Raw genomic sequence first — 17460 nt, 5'->3', positions numbered from 1 at the left:
GCTGGGAAAATTGGACAGGTACATGCAAAAAAATGATACTAGACCACCAACTTACACCATACACATGAATAAACTCAAAATGGATAAAAGACTTAAATGTAAGTCATGAAACTATAAAAACCCTGGAAGAACACATAGGTAGTAAAATCTCAGATATCTTGCATAGCACTATTTTTGTTGATATATCTCCTAGGGCAAGAAAAAACAAAGGGAAAAAAATAAACAAATGGGACTACATCAAACTAAAAAGCTTCTGCACAGCAAAAGAAACCAACAACAAAATGAAAAGGGAACCCACTGTATGGTAAAACATATATTCCAATGATACATCTGATAAGGGGTTCATTTCCAAAATATATGAAGACCTTATTTAACTCAACACCAGGGAGACAATCCAATTAAAAAATGGGTAATTGACCTGAATGTACTCTTCTCCAAATAGGACATACAGATTGCCAACAGATATATGAAAAAATACTCAATGTCACCAATCATCAGAGAGATGCAAATAAAAATTACAATGAGGTATCACTTCACACCTGTCAGAATGGCTCCATCAACAAATCAACAAACAATAGGTAGCTGGCAAGGATGTGGAGAAAGAGGAGCCCTGGTGCACTGTTGGTGGGAATGCAGAATGGTACAGCCACTCTGGAAAACAGTATGGAGTTTCCCCCTAATTAAAAAGAAACTGCCTTTTGATCCAGGGATCCCACTTCTGGGAATATACTCTAAGAATCCTGAAACACCAATCAGAAAGAATATATGCATATCAATGTTCATAGTGGCGTTATTCACAATAGCCAAGATCTGGAAACATCCCAAGTGCCCATTAGTAGAAGAGTAGATAAAAAAAGCTATGGTACGTTTACACAATGGAATACTAGAGCAGTACGTTTACACAATGGAATACTAGAGCAGCTGTAAAAAAGAAGAAACTCTTTTATCATTTGCGACGGCGTGGATGGACCTGGAGATTATTATGCTAAGCAAAACAAGCCAGTCAGAGAAAGACGAATACCATATATTCTCCCTTATAAGTGGAATCTAATGAACAAAATAAACTGATGAACAAAACAGAACCAGAGGCATGGGTACACGTAATACACTGACAGATCTCAGAGGGGAGGAGGGTGGGGGGAATGGATAAAAGAAAGTGAAGTTATTAGCCAAAGAACATACATGCATAGCCCATGTACACAGGCTACAGTGTGTTAAAGGCTGGGGTGGGGGTGTGAGGGCTGAGTGGAGGTGGGCAAAGGGGGGGGTAATGGGGACCATCTCCAATAGTGTCAACAATAAAAATATATATGTAATATAAAGAAGTCAATTCACCAAGAGAATATAACAATTCTAACAATTTTTGCTCCTGATAACATATCTCCAAAATACACAAAACAAAAATTGTTAGAAGTGCAAGGAGAACTAAACAAATCCATAATTATAGTCAAAGATTTCAACACTCTTCTCTCAATAACTGATAGACGAAGTAGGCAGAAAATCAGTAAGACTATCTATAAAATAGTTTAACAACACTATCAATCCACTTGACCTGCTTGACATTTGTAAAGCATTCTACCCAACCATCAAAGAAACACATTCTTTTGAAGTGCACATGGAACATTTAGCAGGACAGACCATATTCTGGCCCATAAAACAAGTCTCAATAAATGTAACAGAATTCAAGTGATACAAGTATGTTCTCAGTCTACACCTGACACTATTTATAAGAATTAATTCACATGGACCATAAAATTAAATGTAAAAATAGTGTCAACAATACAAAATAAATTAAAAAAAAGAAAATTTTTTTAAAAATCTAAATGTAAAACCTAAAACTTATAGAAAAACACGCACATAGATTTACGCAAAGATTTCTTAAATGTGACAAGAAAAGTATGATTCATAAAATAATCCAAATTGATAAGCCAAACTTCAAAATGATAGTGGTCTGCTCTTTAAAAGATACTAGTAAATAAATGAGCAGACAAGCCACAAACTAGGAGAAAATATTTTCAAGTCACATATCTAAAAAAAGACCTGGTTTTCAGAATATATAAAGAACTCTTAAAAGTCAATAAGAAAATAAATGACCTAATGCAAAAATATGGACAAAAATGTGAACACATTCATCAGCAAATAAGATATGGCAAATAAGCACATAAAAAGATATTCAACATCATGGGTCATCGTTCCCAGCATAGCAGAGCTTCTATTCCCAGACTATCAATTAAGTCTGAAGGTAAAATAAGGGCATTGCCAACTATGTAACATCTTAAAACTATTTAGCCCCAAAGTACCTTTCTCAGGAAGATACTGCTGTATGCACACTACCTACCTAAAGGTGAAACGAAGAACAAAACGAGGACAATGTGGGCTTGAGGACAGAGACCCGACACAGGAAGGGAGACGAGACCAGCATGACGGGGAAGGGAAGGCCTGGTGGCAGCTGTGCAGACAGCTGTCCAGACCAGACTGAAGTGAGAGACTGAGGTTCCAGGAAAGACGTCTCAAGGACAAAAACACAAGCAATAGAATAGGTAATGAATTTGGCTGCACTGAGTGAAATTATTTTTCTGTCAAAAAATGTGAAATCAAGTGAGTTCCCTTCATTATTAAGGGAAATAAGAAGTACATTTACAAAGTATAGTTGTAATAAATGATTTGCTGTGGCCTGCACTATACTCCCACACCTCACTGATTAAGCTAATCAGACTCTAACCCTGAATCATCAAACTAGTTCTTTGCCCTTTAGAAAGTGGTGAAGGGTAGCAGCAGGGGGTGTCCGGGAAATGCAGCTGTTTAACAAAAACGTCTGTGACACTGACCTCAAACACACACACACACACACACACACACACACACACACACCTCCCCGAGGTGACAGGGAAGTCTATGAAGCGACTGCCAAAGCTGTGCCTTTTGTGCGACTTGTCTAACCTTAAAAATCTGTCTGGTTTGTCTCTAAGATAAGACCTACTTTATTTTTGCAGATACTCTCCCCAACAGTGGTAATAATTCTGCCCAAGAAAAGAATTTCTATCTCATCTACATCAAATCCCAGTGCAACTCTTGGTGGTAGGGGAGAGAAGGAATTTACATCAGGGCAGGGGGATGTAGGTATATAGAGGGTGAGTATTTTAGAGTTAAAACTTTCATTTCTCATCACCAGAAAGTCAATGTATAATAGGTAAAATAGCAAGTCCAGAAATAGTAGGTACATATTTAAAGATGTGTCTTGCGGGCCTCAGTTCCACAGCTTAGAGCATGCCCGAGAAAGTCATCTTAGAAAATAGTCTCAATAGTGCATGACTGACTTGCGTAAGAGGTGAGAGAGCATTACAGCAGGTGCAGCTCTGACGTGTAACTCACACGGTTATTCCACCCCCAGGAAGAGAACATGCAAGGAACAGGTGTGATCCCATGATCTTCTGCATGCGCCCTTATCCCATGGCAGCATTCAATCTTTAAAAGCAAAATTTAGGATCACAACAGGACTTAACCATTAGAGGCCCTTGAAACAGCATTGAATATCATGGAAGAGAGAAGGCCTACATAAGGCTTTTGTTGTTGTTGTTGTTGAAAGTATTACAGATATTCCCTTTTTCCCCCCATTGATCTCCTCCACCCTGCAGCCCCCAGGTCTTCTCTACACTATTGTCTGTGTCCACAGGTCATGTATATATGCATCTAAGTCCTTGATTACTCCCCCCCACACACTCCCTACCCCCACCTTCCCTCTGAAAGTCGTCCAACTGCTCCATGGTTCTGTGTCTCTGGATCTACTTTGTTCATCAGTTCATTTTGTTCATTAGGTTCCACATATGAGTGAGATCATGGGTACTTAGGCTTTTTTCTCAGAGACATGAAAAAACTTGTTACAATGAAAGTGTGTTATATAAAAATGCGGTTGTAAACGGTAATTCCTGCTAGTGTAGATTTTTGTTTCTTTCCAATATTGTGTTCATTTTCAGGTGATTAAAAACTGCCTACAGTAAAACAGTTTTTCTCAATTCTCTATCAGGTGATACAACCCTCAGCTTAATATTTATAAAGTATTGACAGTTTTCCCTCAATTATGTATTAGTCAACACAACTCAGCCCTGTATGTATTTATCAAGAATTCAGGCCAGCCCTGGCTGTTGTGGCTCAGTGGTTAGAGCACTGGCCCACACGCCAAAGGGTCATGCGTTTGATTCCCAGTTGAGGGCATGTAGCTGGGTTGCAGGTTCGATCTGCAGCCCTGGTTGGGGCGCATGTGGGAAGCAACCAATTGATGTCTCTCTCTCACACTGATGTTTCTCTCTTTCTCCCTTCTCCCTCCCTTCCACTCTCTCTAAAAAAATCAATGGAGAAAATATCCTCTAAAAAAACAGACACACAAAAAAATTCAGGCCAGACAGACTAGAGTTTTAACCTTGCTTTGCCATTCTGTGCTGTGTGACCAGACTGTGCAACATAACTGCTCTAAATAATGTAAGACTCAAGTTTCCTCGTCTGTGAAATGGGTACAGGGTTCTGAAGGAGTAAATTAGATAATGTATGCGAAACACCTTGATACACTACTTACTGTACCTAAAAACAAATGATAGCTTTCCTCGCAGATAGACACCGCAATACATGTATAAAGCTACTAAGAATTTTTAAATCCCTTCTCCCAAGTTCTTTTCAGCATCAAAGCATGCAAATGCTAAAGCAGATCAAAGGGGAAACACATAACCACATGGCAAGGTACGGCTTATCTGTGGCCAGCCTTAGGGAAGAGCACAAGAATTCATACCTTAAAAGACTACATTCGCTCAGAAATAACAAGGAGTCCAGTTGTTTTCCAGGTCCCTATTCATCTTTTAATAAGGACACTCTCAAAGGTCACAAAGGTCACTGACTTTATGCAACTACCAGCATTACCTAATTTTAGACTGTTTTCATCACCCCCAAAACAAACCCGGTACCCATCAACAGTCACACTCCAATCCCCATTACCCTCCAGCCCCTGGAAACTACTAACATACTTTCCGTCTGCATGGATCTGCCTCTGCTAGGCATTTAACAAAAATGGGATCATATAATATGCGATCTTTCATGCTTAGGTGTTTTCACTTAGCATGTTTTCAAGGTTCATCCATGTTGTAATATGTATCAGTACTTCATGACTTTTTATGAGTGAATAATATTCCATTCATCCATTCACCTACTGATGGACATTTGGATTGTTTCCTCCTTTTGGCTATTATGAAAAATGATGCTATGAACATTTGTGTACGAATTTTTATGTGGACATGTTTTCATTTCTCTTGGGTATGTATCTGGGAGTGGAACTGCAGGGTTGTAAGGTAACTTTATATTTAACTTTTTGAGGAGCTGCCAAACTGTTTTCCAAAGCAGCTGCATCATTTTACATTCCCACCAGCACTGTATAAGGGTTCCAATTTCTCCACAAAATCACCAACATTTCTTATTGTCTGTCTTTGGATAACAGCCATACTAGTAGGTGTGAAATGGTACCTCATTATAGTTTTGATTTGCATTTTCCTAATGACCAACGATGTTAAGCATCTTTCCTTGCATTTACTGGCCATTTGTGTCTTTTCAGAGAAATGTCTATTCAATCATTTGCCCAATATTTAATCGGGATATTTGTCCTTATATTGTTGAGTTATGAGTTCTTTATATATGCTGGATAAGTCCTTCATGAGGTCCATAATCTGAAAATATTTTCTCCCATTCTATAGATTGCATTTTCACTTTCTTGAATGTGTTCTTTGAACTACAAACATTTTTTTTTTATTTTGGTAATTGAATTTAAAGGGGTGACATTGGTTAATAAGATTATATAAAGCACAAACTTTTAAATTTTTAATAAAGTCAAATTTATCTATTTTTTTGTTACTTGTTCTTTTGGTGTTATATCTAAGAAACCACTGCCTAATCTAAAGTCATGAAGATTTACTCCTATGTTTTCTTCTAAGAGTTTTGGGGTTTTTTTCCTTTTTAGAAGGAGGGAGGGAGGGAGGGAGGGAAGGAGAGAGGGAAACATTGATGTGAAAGAGACATTGATTGGTTGCCTCCCGCACGTGCTCTGACCGGGGCCAGGGATCGAGCCTGCAACCGAGATACGTGCCTTTGGCCAGAATAGAACCTGGGACCCTTCAGTCTGAGGGCCAATGCTCTAACCACTGAGCAAAACCAGCTAGGGCTCTTCTAAGAGTTTTATAGCTTTTAGCTCTTACTCCTAGGTCTATGATTCGAGTTAACTTTTGTATACGGTGTGAGGTAGGGATCCAACTTCATTCTTTTGGCATATGGAGAAAATCAACTGTTGAAAGAATTTTCACTAAAGTTACAATATGCCATACATATACACATAAAGATATTCATTGATTCATTCAAAAAATATATGCAGCAAAAACAGTATTCTGAGATACGAACTGATAATTTTTCTTCCTCTAGCCCTGGATGGTGTGGGTCAGTTGGTAGCATTGTCCCATGCACTGAAAGGTGGTGGGTTCGATTCCCAGGCAGGGCATATAGCTAGGGTGGGGATTTGACCCCCTAGCACGTGTGGGGGTCAAATCAATGTTTCTCTCTCAAATCGATGTTTCTATTTCCTCCCTCCCTCTTCCCTTCTCTCTAAAAACCAATGAAAATGTCCTTGGGAGAGGATTAAAACTTTTTTCTTCCTCTGTTTCCCGCTTTCTTTCCTAACCTTCAAGCAGAGAGCTGGCTCCAGGCTTCCTGGCCTGGACAGGGTTAGGCAAGGCTGCCTCCTGGCTTTTGTTTTCTCAAACACCTACATTCTAGGACGACAGATTCTCAGGGGAACTGTCCAATTATATTGTCCAGAGAAACAAGAACTGGTTTTTCTCTCTGCCAGAGTAGATAGGGAGTTCCCAGAAATGAAGGCACAAGGAAGAAGAAACAGGTCCTGAGAGATGGGGGATCTGACCCAATTTCCCAGACCTACTGCTGAGAGAAATGGCTGTGGATGTATCTACAGCACAGGCATCCTCGGCCCAGATTCTCAACCCTAAGTCTGACATAAGGCAGCTAAGAATCACTAAACCACAATTGCTTATAAGGACAGGAACAATATGGCAACAACTGACCAAACATCAGATGGGATACCCTCCTGCCCAGGCATATCCTGAATGCCTGTGAACCCTGCAATCTAGGCACTACCCTGATATTAATGTCATATCCCAAAGACGCAAGGGGCCATGATGAAACCCAAAAAGCATTAGGTTATATTTTTTCTCTCCCACCAGCAAGACAAAATGGCAACTCAGAGTGGGAAACCAGGTTTCTAGGGAACAGTTATATTTCTTGCATGCTTGATTTTATGGACTGACATTTATACCTGCCACACAAATATTAAGAAGCACTATGTACAGGACATCCTGCCAGACTAATTTGGAGTGGGAAATACAACAGTCATGGTTAGCCAAGGCATTTATAGTCTGGTAAGAGCAAACATGAATAACTGTAGCTGCCATTAATCACACAACACTGTGTGCACAGCTTGTGCTATACTCAGGAAATGGTTCATGTTTAATGGACTCTTCCTCGCAACGGACCTTTGAGGTTCAGAGGAGGCAAGGGACTTGGCTAAGGATGCACACTAGTAATCGGTAGGACTTGGATGTGAAACAAGGCACACCTAACTCCATTTTCATTCCTGAAGTAATGACTCCTCCCATGGAGAGGCCAATCTGAGTGCCGTATTTTGATAAACCCTACATCCATTGGGCCTAGACTTTGGCTCATTTTTCTAAGAGTTGGGATGGGCTTAAGCCAAACCAATCTTCTCTAACTTGGTGTTCAATGCATCTGTTGGCAGATGACTGGCCAGGAGAACCTGAGGTTGGAAAGGAGACACAGGCCAAATTGGCTCCCATGACACTGGGTCTCATGGCCTTGCTGTATCAAGGTGTGTCAACCAGCTGCTCTGAACAGTCCAGGTTTTTATTACCATTCACACCGTCTTTATGTCCAGCAAAGAAGTGATGTATCTGATTTTGGGGGGAAATCTCCACTTTTCTATTTATGTGCAAAAGGAAGAATTTGGTTTTTTGCAAAATGGAAATTTTTCTTACGGGTGAAAAAATCTGAGAGCTTTTTTGTTTTGAGATGTAGGCACTTAAGTGGTGCCTAAGAAGCTATTTTAAATTCTTGTCTGAAGCTTCCTAGAAACAATAAAAAGAAAATAAGTTGATTCTGGCAGTGAAACATGAGTTTTTCTTAAGTATTAACCCACTGAACAAAGGCTGTGCGTGAAAGCAGGCATGTAGCTATTGTGAGAGCCACGGTTTATAGATTTCCTATTGCTGCGTCTGCTCTTTGATTCTGGGTAAGTGACCAAGCCAAATCTCAAGTCTCAAAGAGAAGCATATTGAGCCATACAGAGAAGTGGAAAACACAGAGAAACCTGACTTGTAAGGGACTACTGTCTCTTCTTTTGTGTCCTTATCTGAAAAATAAATCTCTCCCCATTTGGGATTGTATAACCATTTAACTTGAATTTTCTCATGTACAAACTGGACTTCAGAGCTGAGGGCCCTCGGAAAGCAGTTAGTCCAATATCCCATTTTGTAAATGGGAAAATTTAAGATCCCAAGAGGTTAAGTGACTTGTCCAATGTCATGTGTTCATTAGAACAAATAATATTATTATTTCAACTAAACGGAAAGGGTACTGACCTAGAAGTGAGAAGACCTAACTTCTACTTCCCACTCAGTCATTAAAAAAATAAAAGTGTTATTAGATGGTTTTTGAAAACCCTCTCTGAAGGGATTATAATTCTGTGAACATGAACATCAGTAGTTTTTGTTTGTTTTTAGAAACTCAATAACTTTCTTTGTAGTTATGATAAAGAGGCAACGTGTATGGAGTTATGGGTGTGGGCTCTACGGCCAGATGTCTGCCTTACAATCCCAGCTCTCACATTTACTTGTGGTGAAGCCTGAACAAATTACCCTATCTGCTCATCTGCAAAATGGAGACTGTAGCAGTACCCACAACACATGGCCCTGACGAAGATGAAATAACACCTGTCGAGGATTTAGCACAGTGCACAGCACACAGGAAGTGCTCAGTGGATGGAGATCACCATTAGTATTACCATAGATGAACCAAGTCAGTGTGTCTCTGTGCGAGTTATAGGAAGGCATCCCTTTCTTTGGGGAAGAAGCAACCCAAAGCTAAGGTCCACATCAAGGCAGGACTCATTCTCCATGGTGATGTGCCTTGCTTTTAAGAAAGAAAGAAAGCATTTCCCTTCCTGACCATGGTAGCCAATGACACGTAAGTGTTTGTTACAGTGTAGGACTTCTTAAAAGCTCTTCAGAGGAGGCCTGCTTGGAGGGCAGAACACTTCTGCCCTTCCCTACTTCTCCATCTTTCTGCCTGGAATTCAGAAGCAAGGGCTTGGGTGCCAGCAGCCTACTGATCATGGGGGAAGGGCTAAAGACTTTCACAGACTCAGTCCTTGACCCAATGCCAGCAACCACTGATCTCCAGACTTATTTCATGAGAAAAACGAACTTGTGCACATTTATAGCTATTATTATCAAAATGCAATCCTAACCAAAATACTGTCGAAAACTGATTTCTCTTCTCTGTCAATAAATATTTGCAGATCTGCCTGGTTGGCCTCTTGCCCCTAGCCACTTAAGGGTGCTCAGTGAGACTATGACTTGGTTGTCACTTATGTTTTTTCAAAATGTCCACCCTGTCCTCAAGGTCCTTGCTACTCATACCAGCAGCATTAGTGTCCATGAGGCACTTGTAGAAAAACAGGCTCTCTGCTCTGTTCCAGGACCACTGAACCAGAATCTGCATTTTCACAGTATCCCAAGTGACTTCTGTGCACTTTGAAGTCTGAGGCTCTAGACTCCACATCCAGGCATCAGAATGTGGACCAGCAGCATTAGTGTCCACGAGGCACTTGTAGAAAAACAGGCTCTCTGCTCTGTTCCAGGACCACTGAATCAGAATCTGCATTTTCACAGTATCCCAAGTGACTTCTGTGCACTTTTAAGTCTGAGGCTCTAGACTCCACATCCAGGCTCTACAGTCATTCCTCTTGAACGGTGCTGCCAAGATAAATGTCCCAAGCACAGCTCTCATCATGTCCCTCTCCTCAAAAAGCCTTTGGGACTCCTCACTGCCTACAGAGTAAAAATTGGATTCCATAAGCCTGCTGACCCGGGCCTTCTATGAGCTTGTCCTGGAAAAAACCCCTCAAAGTGTTTGCCATGCACTAGGAGGCAGCAATAAATAACGTTCTGTTCCATGCCTGGCCGGGGTGACTCAGCAGTTGAGCACTGGCCTAGGATCCAGGAGATCAGGGTTTGATTCCCCTGTCACCGCACAACCTGGGTTGTGGGCTCGATCCCCAGTAGGGGGTGTGCTGGAGGCAGCTGATCAATGACTCTCATCATTGATGTTTCTCTCTCTCCTTCTCCCTTCCTCTCTCTGAAATCAATAAAGACATATTAAAAAAATAAAAAACAATAATGTTCTGTTCCCTAATTCTGGCTTTACTATGCTAGGCATTTGGGATACAGGGGTACGGAAACCAGACACGGTCCCTTGCCCTCACAGAGCTTAGAGATTGCTTGAAATATTTTTAAAAGGCATTAAAATATGTAATGATAAATTACAGGTGCTATGAAGGAAATGCCTGGGCAGGGACACAGAGTAAGGCGGGGGGCGGGGGGCAGAGGAGAGCCCAGCCCTGGTGGGTGTGGCTCAGTGGATAGGGCGATGAGGGTGCGGGTGGGTTCCCTGTGAAGGGCAGGTACCTGGGTTTCACCTCTTCCTGGGCCCCATCTTGGCGCATGCGGGAGGCAACCAATTGATGTGTCTCTCACATTGACGTTTCTCTCTCCCTCCTGCTCTTATCTAAAAGTAGCCTCAGGTGAGAATTTTTTAAAAAGTAAGAAGAGGAAGAGGAGGAGAGGAGAGGAGGGGGAGGGGGTACAGAGGAGAGGGGAGAGGAGGGGAGGGGGTGCAGCGGGGAGGGGAGGGGAGCCTGGCTGGACCAGGCACCCGCAGCGGCACAGGCACAGGCTTAGGAGAACTTGGTGTGTGAGGCTCAGGGCAGGGGCTGCCCTTCAGGCGTCCCCAGGAAACACGCCTCGGGGGGAGGTGTCCTGGGACTGGCCTTCCAAGTCATCCAGGAGAAAAGGCCGAGTTTCTTTTCCCCGACACGCGTCTTCACTGGGCCAGGGCGGGACAGGCCCTGGGCCGCCGCGGTCCCTGAGCTCGGCCCCAGCGACAGTCGGAGCCCGGCTCCGTCGCTGACCCGCTCTCCGCTCCCCTCGCCTCCAAGCTTGTGCCTCCCGGGCACCAAGTGGGGTTACGGCGGCTGCGGGGAACGCCGAGCGAGACCCAGCTCTGTAGTTGCCCTGAACGCCGAGCGAGACCCAACTTTGCGGTTGCCGTGAACACGAGCGAGGCGCCGCGGGGAGCCGCCGGACCCGCCGCCGGGGTGCTGGCCTGGACTCCGACCGCCACCACGGTTAGCTTCGGGCAGGGGCCCTCGCAGGCGCCGCGGCCCCGGGCTCCACCCCGCCGCCCCCACCCCGCCCCGCCCCCACCGCGGGGCGCCGGACCCCCGTTACCTGGGGCCGGTAAACGCGACTTGTCGGCACCTCGCATCCTGAGCCGCCTCCCTCCCGGCAGCCGCCAGGCCCCGCAGCTGTCGCGCCGGCGTCCCCGGCCCGGCCCGGCCCGGCCCGGCCCAGCCCGGCGGCGGCCACGCGGCGCGCACCGGCGGAGGGGAGGGGGCGCGGCGGCGGCGGGGGCAGAGCCAAGAGGCGCGGCGGCGGCGGCGGCGGCGGGGGGCTGCGGGGCCGGGCGGCCCTGTCCGCAGTGAAGCCCGCGGCGCCCTAGGCGCAGGGAGTGGCCGTCGCCTCCCGCGCGCATCATTCCCGAGATGGCGGCGGCGCGGCGGCGCGGGGAGCCCGGGCGGCCCCAGCCGGGCGCAGGCTGAGCCCCGCCGGCCCGGAGCTGCCGCAGGGCCCGCGCGGCGGCGGAGCCTGGGCCGGGCGGCCTGCGGAGCGGCGCGGCCGCAGCGCCCCGGGGCGGAGCAGAAGGGAGCGTCGGGCCGGGGAGGCCGCGATGGCGAACGCCAGCGAGCCGGGCGGCGGCGGCGGCGAGGCGGCCGCCCTGGGCATCAAGCTGGCCACGCTCAGCCTGCTGCTGTGCGTGAGCCTGGCGGGCAACGTGCTGTTCGCGCTGCTCATCGTGCGGGAGCGCAGCCTGCACCGCGCCCCGTACTACCTGCTGCTCGACCTGTGCCTGGCCGACGGGCTGCGCGCGCTCGCCTGCCTCCCGGCCGTGATGCTGGCGGCGCGGCGCGCGGCGGCCGCGGCCGGGGCCCCGCCGGGCGCGCTGGGCTGCAAGCTGCTCGCCTTCCTGGCCGCGCTCTTCTGCTTCCACGCCGCCTTCCTGCTGCTCGGCGTGGGCGTCACCCGCTACCTGGCCATCGCGCACCACCGCTTCTACGCCGAGCGCCTGGCCGGCTGGCCGTGCGCCGCCATGCTGGTGTGCGCCGCCTGGGCGCTGGCGCTGGCCGCGGCCTTCCCGCCCGTGCTGGACGGCGGCGGCGACGACGAGGACGCGCCGTGCGCCCTGGAGCAGCGGCCCGACGGCGCCCCCGGCGCGCTCGGCTTCCTGCTGCTGCTGGCCGCCGTCGTGGGCGCCACGCACCTCGTCTACCTCCGCCTGCTCTTCTTCATCCACGACCGCCGCAAGATGAGGCCCGCGCGCCTGGTGCCCGCCGTCAGCCACGACTGGACCTTCCACGGCCCCGGCGCCACGGGCCAGGCGGCCGCCAACTGGACGGCGGGCTTCGGCCGCGGCCCCACGCCGCCCGCGCTCGTGGGCATCCGGCCGGCGGGGCCCGGCCGCGGCGCGCGCCGCCTCCTCGTGCTCGAGGAGTTCAAGACCGAGAAGCGGCTGTGCCGCATGTTCTACGCCGTCACGCTGCTCTTCCTGCTGCTCTGGGGGCCCTACGTGGTGGCCAGCTACCTGCGCGTGCTGGTGCGGCCGGGCGCCGTGCCGCAGGCCTACCTGACGGCGTCCGTGTGGCTGACCTTCGCGCAGGCGGGCGCGAACCCCGTGGTCTGCTTCCTCTTCAACCGCGAGCTGCGGGACGGCTTCCGGGCGCAGTTCCCCTGCTGCGCGGCCGCGCGCGCCGCCCGCGCCGCGCTCCCCTGCGCCCTGGAGGGCGCGGGCCGGTAGGGCCGCCGTGGACCCCGCGCCGCCCTCGGGCTCCGACGGGCGCGGCCTCGGCCCCTCTGCGCGCGTCCAGTCGTGCGGCTGCCTTCAGAGCGACCCAAGTGGACCGACACCTGGGCTGTGCAGACTCCCTGCAGAGGAGGGGTTTCCATTCCCAGCCGCTCCCAGCTCCCCGCCTCGGGCAGTGTTTTCTCCTGAAATAGGCCCCGGAGCCTTTGTATCGGTACTGATGTCTTCTACTCCACGTTACTACTTTTGAAAATAAAGCCTAAACTAATTTTCTTCACGCAACGTTTCCTAAAGACCATGGCCAGTTTTCTACAGAAGCTATTTTTGACAACCTCAAGTGGCATTACGTTTTGCAGTGAAGAGAAGAATCCAGGGGCTCACGGCTGCGTTTCCTGAGGGTCTTCTGGTGGAAGCGGGAGGAGGGGCGGGGCTGCGGAACGGTCTCAGGTTCCTTGGAATGGCCAGCGCGGGTCGGTTTGCTGCTCCGGGTCTTTGAAAGTGTTTCAAACTTTCTTCAGTATGAAAATGAATTCAGAGAGCAGCAGCGGGCGCGAGGAGCGCGGCGGTGGTTTTCGGAGCAGCAAGGAGCAGGACTGGCCCCTGCGTCCTGCTGGAGCCCGGCCGGCCCGCGCTCTGCCCGGTGCCCGCGGGACTGGAGGCGTTTCTGCGAAGCTGTAGCTTTCGAAAGTTAGCAGGTGTTTTGGTTAGTGACGGGGTGAGGAAAATACGGCACTGCATGTTTTGTGTGTCCTGATCGTGGTTCACTGATGGGGGCTCTGAGAAGCGGAGTACCAAATCAAAGTCGCCTCGCTATTTTTTTGCCAATAAAAATTAAAATGATTTTACGGAAACAGCTCGTGCTTTCAGGAGCCCAGTTTTATTCTGGCTTATGAGGCTAATTTCCAGTTTGAAAATTGTTCTTTTATTCATGGTATAAATGAATGGCATATAATGATACTCTACTCTTAGGGGACAAAGGGTTTCCTTAAAATGTTTGCTAGGTTAAGCTGTGTTGTTCTACTGACGGTTATTTTAAATTAATAATGAAAACTATAATTTTAAATAGTATTTCTTTGTTAGACACATTGTAATCTTACATTGCGAGACTAAATTCTGCAAGTACTGTATAATTTTTGCTTATAATGCTGCATTTTTATGAACGTACCTTCTGTTTTGAGGATTTGTATCTGTATTTCTCTTTGCGTTATACAAATATACGAGTATTTTCACTTGAGTATTTTGTTGCTGTTGTTGTGTGAGGCTGTGGCCGGTACTAACAGGCATCTAAGTATGGCTCGTGTTCTCGTAGCCTTCTAGTGCATGCCCTGAGTTGGCCATCAGCATATAGCTAAGACATTTGGAGGCTTGTCAACTTAAGATGCAAGATCATCTGCAAATCTCTTTAAGGGGAGCAAGCAATAGTCATATATCTGCTTTAAAGCTGTTTTATTATGGACTGATAAAACATGAGCAAAGCAATCATTTTATTTCAAATAATTAAAAATGTGTGTAGTAAAACACTTTGAAATTTATTTTAGTTGAGCATCAATAACTATTAACTGCTCAGTCCAAAAGGGATGTCATAAGAAGATGTACCCACTTTATCTCTGGTAAATGGTCAGCATTGTGTTGTTTTGTAAAAGTCAATTAGTCTGTGCAGACAATCTCATATTTGGAAAATATGAGTAACCATTACCTTATTTCTCCCCAGGTCATAAGACCAGGTGGATGTTAATTATACCAGGGCCAGTCATCAGAAATCTCAGCTAGCCTAAAGACAGAGGCCCAGGAAGTAAATCTCTCCTCATCTACCCCCCCCACCCCCAAGTGATCCAAGTTCAAGAAAGCCCACCTGGCATTCGAGATCTGAGCACCCGTCATGACACAGGAAGCAAGCCGTCAGGGACTCCGGCACAACTCCAGCCGCATGCAGCCCTGATGGCACAGAGACAGCCTGGTGGCTCTATATGGCCTTGACTTCATGGATATTTTTATAGGAGAATCCATATGCCAGTGATTCTCAAATTTTCACACTAAGAATTACTTTACATGCTTGTGGGGTTGAGAGGTTCTTTTAAGGTAGGATTGAGGTGGAGCCAGGAAAGATCATTTTTAACAGGTTGCCCAGGTGGTTGGAGGCATACCTCCAGGCCTTTGTTCAGACATAATTTGAACAAATTTGGTTATCTGGTTTGGTTTTATTCTAATTACATGGGTGATTTCTAATGAGAGCTGAGGTGAGGAGTAATGAGAAATGACAGTGACTGTGAAGGAAAAGGAGAGAAGAACTGTGGGGCCGGAGGAAGGGAGCTCTCCAGGGAGAAAGCTCCTTGCACCTCAGCAGCTTCTTGGTCAATGAATCTATTAACATGTACTTGAGTGTTAACTATGTTAATAAAAAATCGAGAAGAGGTTAGTTGTGTTCTAGAAGACTATTCATTGTACCAGGACAGGTACAATGTACTTGGGAAAGACTTCCATTAAAATGGCTTTCGTTGCCCTAACCAGTTGGGTTCAGTGATTAGAGCGTCAGCCCACAGACTGAAGGGTCCCAGGTTTGACTTTGGCCAAGGGCACGTACCTCGGTTGCAGGCTCGATCCCCGGCCCCGGTCAGGGCACATGCAGGAGGCAAGCAATCAACAAGTCTCTCTCACAGCGAGGTTTCTCTCTCTCTCTCTCTCCTGTCCACTCTCTATGAAAAGCAATGGAAAAAATATCCTCGGGTGAGGATTTAAAAAAAAAAAAGACTTTTGTTTATTTGGAAAGTTAATTTAACAACTCCCCACCTCCAACTGGGATGAGAAAAGTTGTCACTATACTTGAGGCAATGAAAATAGTCTTGTACATCAGTCATGCATGTCTTGGCGTGGAATTATTGAGTCAAAAATGAGCATTTTGGGGTCCTGATAACTTACATTAAATATCTTTTCAAAAAGATCATATTGACTTACATTTCCACCTGACTATGTTCAATTTTTAGAAAATGGATTACCTCAAGCAAAATGGGGAGGCAAACAAGAAATCGGTCACCGTCCTGGGAAGCAGGACCTCTGGAGCCACTGTCCAGCCTTGAGAATCAGTCACTCTGCCAGACTGGTTTCTACTTTTCCCTGTCTTGTTTTTCCTTTCCTTATTTTTTTCTTTCCTCCATCTCTTGGTTGCTCTTGCTCGCCCTCCCGTCTTCCTTTTCCTTTCTTCATTTCCTCCCTCCAGTCTTTTCTCTTTTTTAAAAAAGAAATAAAACACGGCGGTTACTTCTGCCAAGTCTGTGGTCTCACCATCAGGCTTCTGCGTTCTCCAGTATCCTGCTCTGAAGAAGTACCAGGGTCCCGGGTCCGAGGGCTGAGTCGGGTTTAGTTTTGCAGGTGCATCTTTGAGTGGGAGGGGTTGGGTCTACCAGTTACAAGGTCTACAGGATGAGTGCGAATCCTTTGCCTGCCACAGGCCTTTCATGGTCTGGCCCCTCTGCCACCTGGGTCTCTTGCCCCCGTTGTGTTTCCATCTCTCTCTGCTCTGGTTGCCTTTGTATTAGCTCTCCCTGGAAAACCCACACCCCTTCTCTGCCAGGGAATCCGTCTGGAACAGAGGCGATATTCATAGTACTTAATAAGTGAGATGGCATGGGCATAACTAACCTGCACAGCCATACCCCTAGGTCCTGTGTAAACACTGGGTCTATACTGGACCCAGATCCAAGACATCTGGAAACCCTTCTTGGCCCGGTCACCCCCCCTCTGGGCTCTCACAGTGCATGGTGTTTACCTCTATGAATCTTAGGGCATGCCACTGGCTCCTGGCTCCCTCTCCAAGCTTACTGTCTCCCACTTCTCGGGCCCTGTACTCCAACCACTCCGAGTCACTGGCCGTGCCCTGGACAGATCATACTGTGTTGCACCGACATACCTTTGTATTTATTATTTCTTGTGTCCTAAGACTTCACTCCTTTTTTCCCAACTCAACTTCTGTTAAGCTTTCAGGGGCTGAACTCCCAGACAAAAGAGTAAACTAACCCCTACAGATAAGACAAGATTTTCCCAGTGCAGGCCCTGCAGAGCTTTCAAGGCTCCAAGCTTAGTCCTCAGATTTGAGGGCAAGGTGGACTGAGTAGCACACTTACTGTCTTGGTGGCTTTTTAAGTTGTTTGTGCACAGAACTGGCTGTTACTAAATGTGGTGTTCTTCATTCACCAGGCGTCATGGCACCTG

The 17460-nt window shown here is 47.1% G+C and overlaps 2 protein-coding genes across 11 annotated transcripts in view; one reads left to right on the top strand and one right to left on the bottom strand.

The window, feature by feature from the left end:
• EIF4E3 (eukaryotic translation initiation factor 4E family member 3) overlaps positions 1-13222 on the bottom strand; it is a 65896-nt gene extending 52674 nt beyond the window's left edge. For 4 of the 10 annotated variants that reach the window (XR_014000326.1, XR_014000327.1, XM_081159224.1 and 1 more), the window contains exon 1: positions 11625-11735. The gene's annotated coding sequence lies outside the window, so the exon portion shown is untranslated. Of the gene's footprint in view, positions 1-11624; positions 11736-12285; positions 12591-13077 lie in introns of those variants that run through there. The other 6 variants (XR_014000325.1, XM_081159222.1, XM_081159218.1 and 3 more) reach the window with 4 other exon arrangements.
• GPR27 (G protein-coupled receptor 27) lies at positions 12124-13248 on the top strand (the record flags this gene model as incomplete). The annotated part of the gene is made up of 1 exon (XM_081160692.1): positions 12124-13248. One exon carries the CDS (start codon positions 12124-12126, stop codon positions 13246-13248), a length of 1125 nt encoding a protein of 374 aa, XP_081016818.1.
• Between the last annotated feature and the right edge of the window lie 4212 nt (positions 13249-17460).

The sequence above is a fragment of the Miniopterus schreibersii genome (genome assembly GCF_964146895.1).
Source record: "Miniopterus schreibersii genome assembly, chromosome: 15".
NCBI lineage: Eukaryota > Metazoa > Chordata > Mammalia > Chiroptera > Miniopteridae > Miniopterus > Miniopterus schreibersii.
The sequence above is the reverse complement of the archived record's forward strand: the minus strand, read 5'-3'. Positions and strand labels throughout refer to the sequence as shown.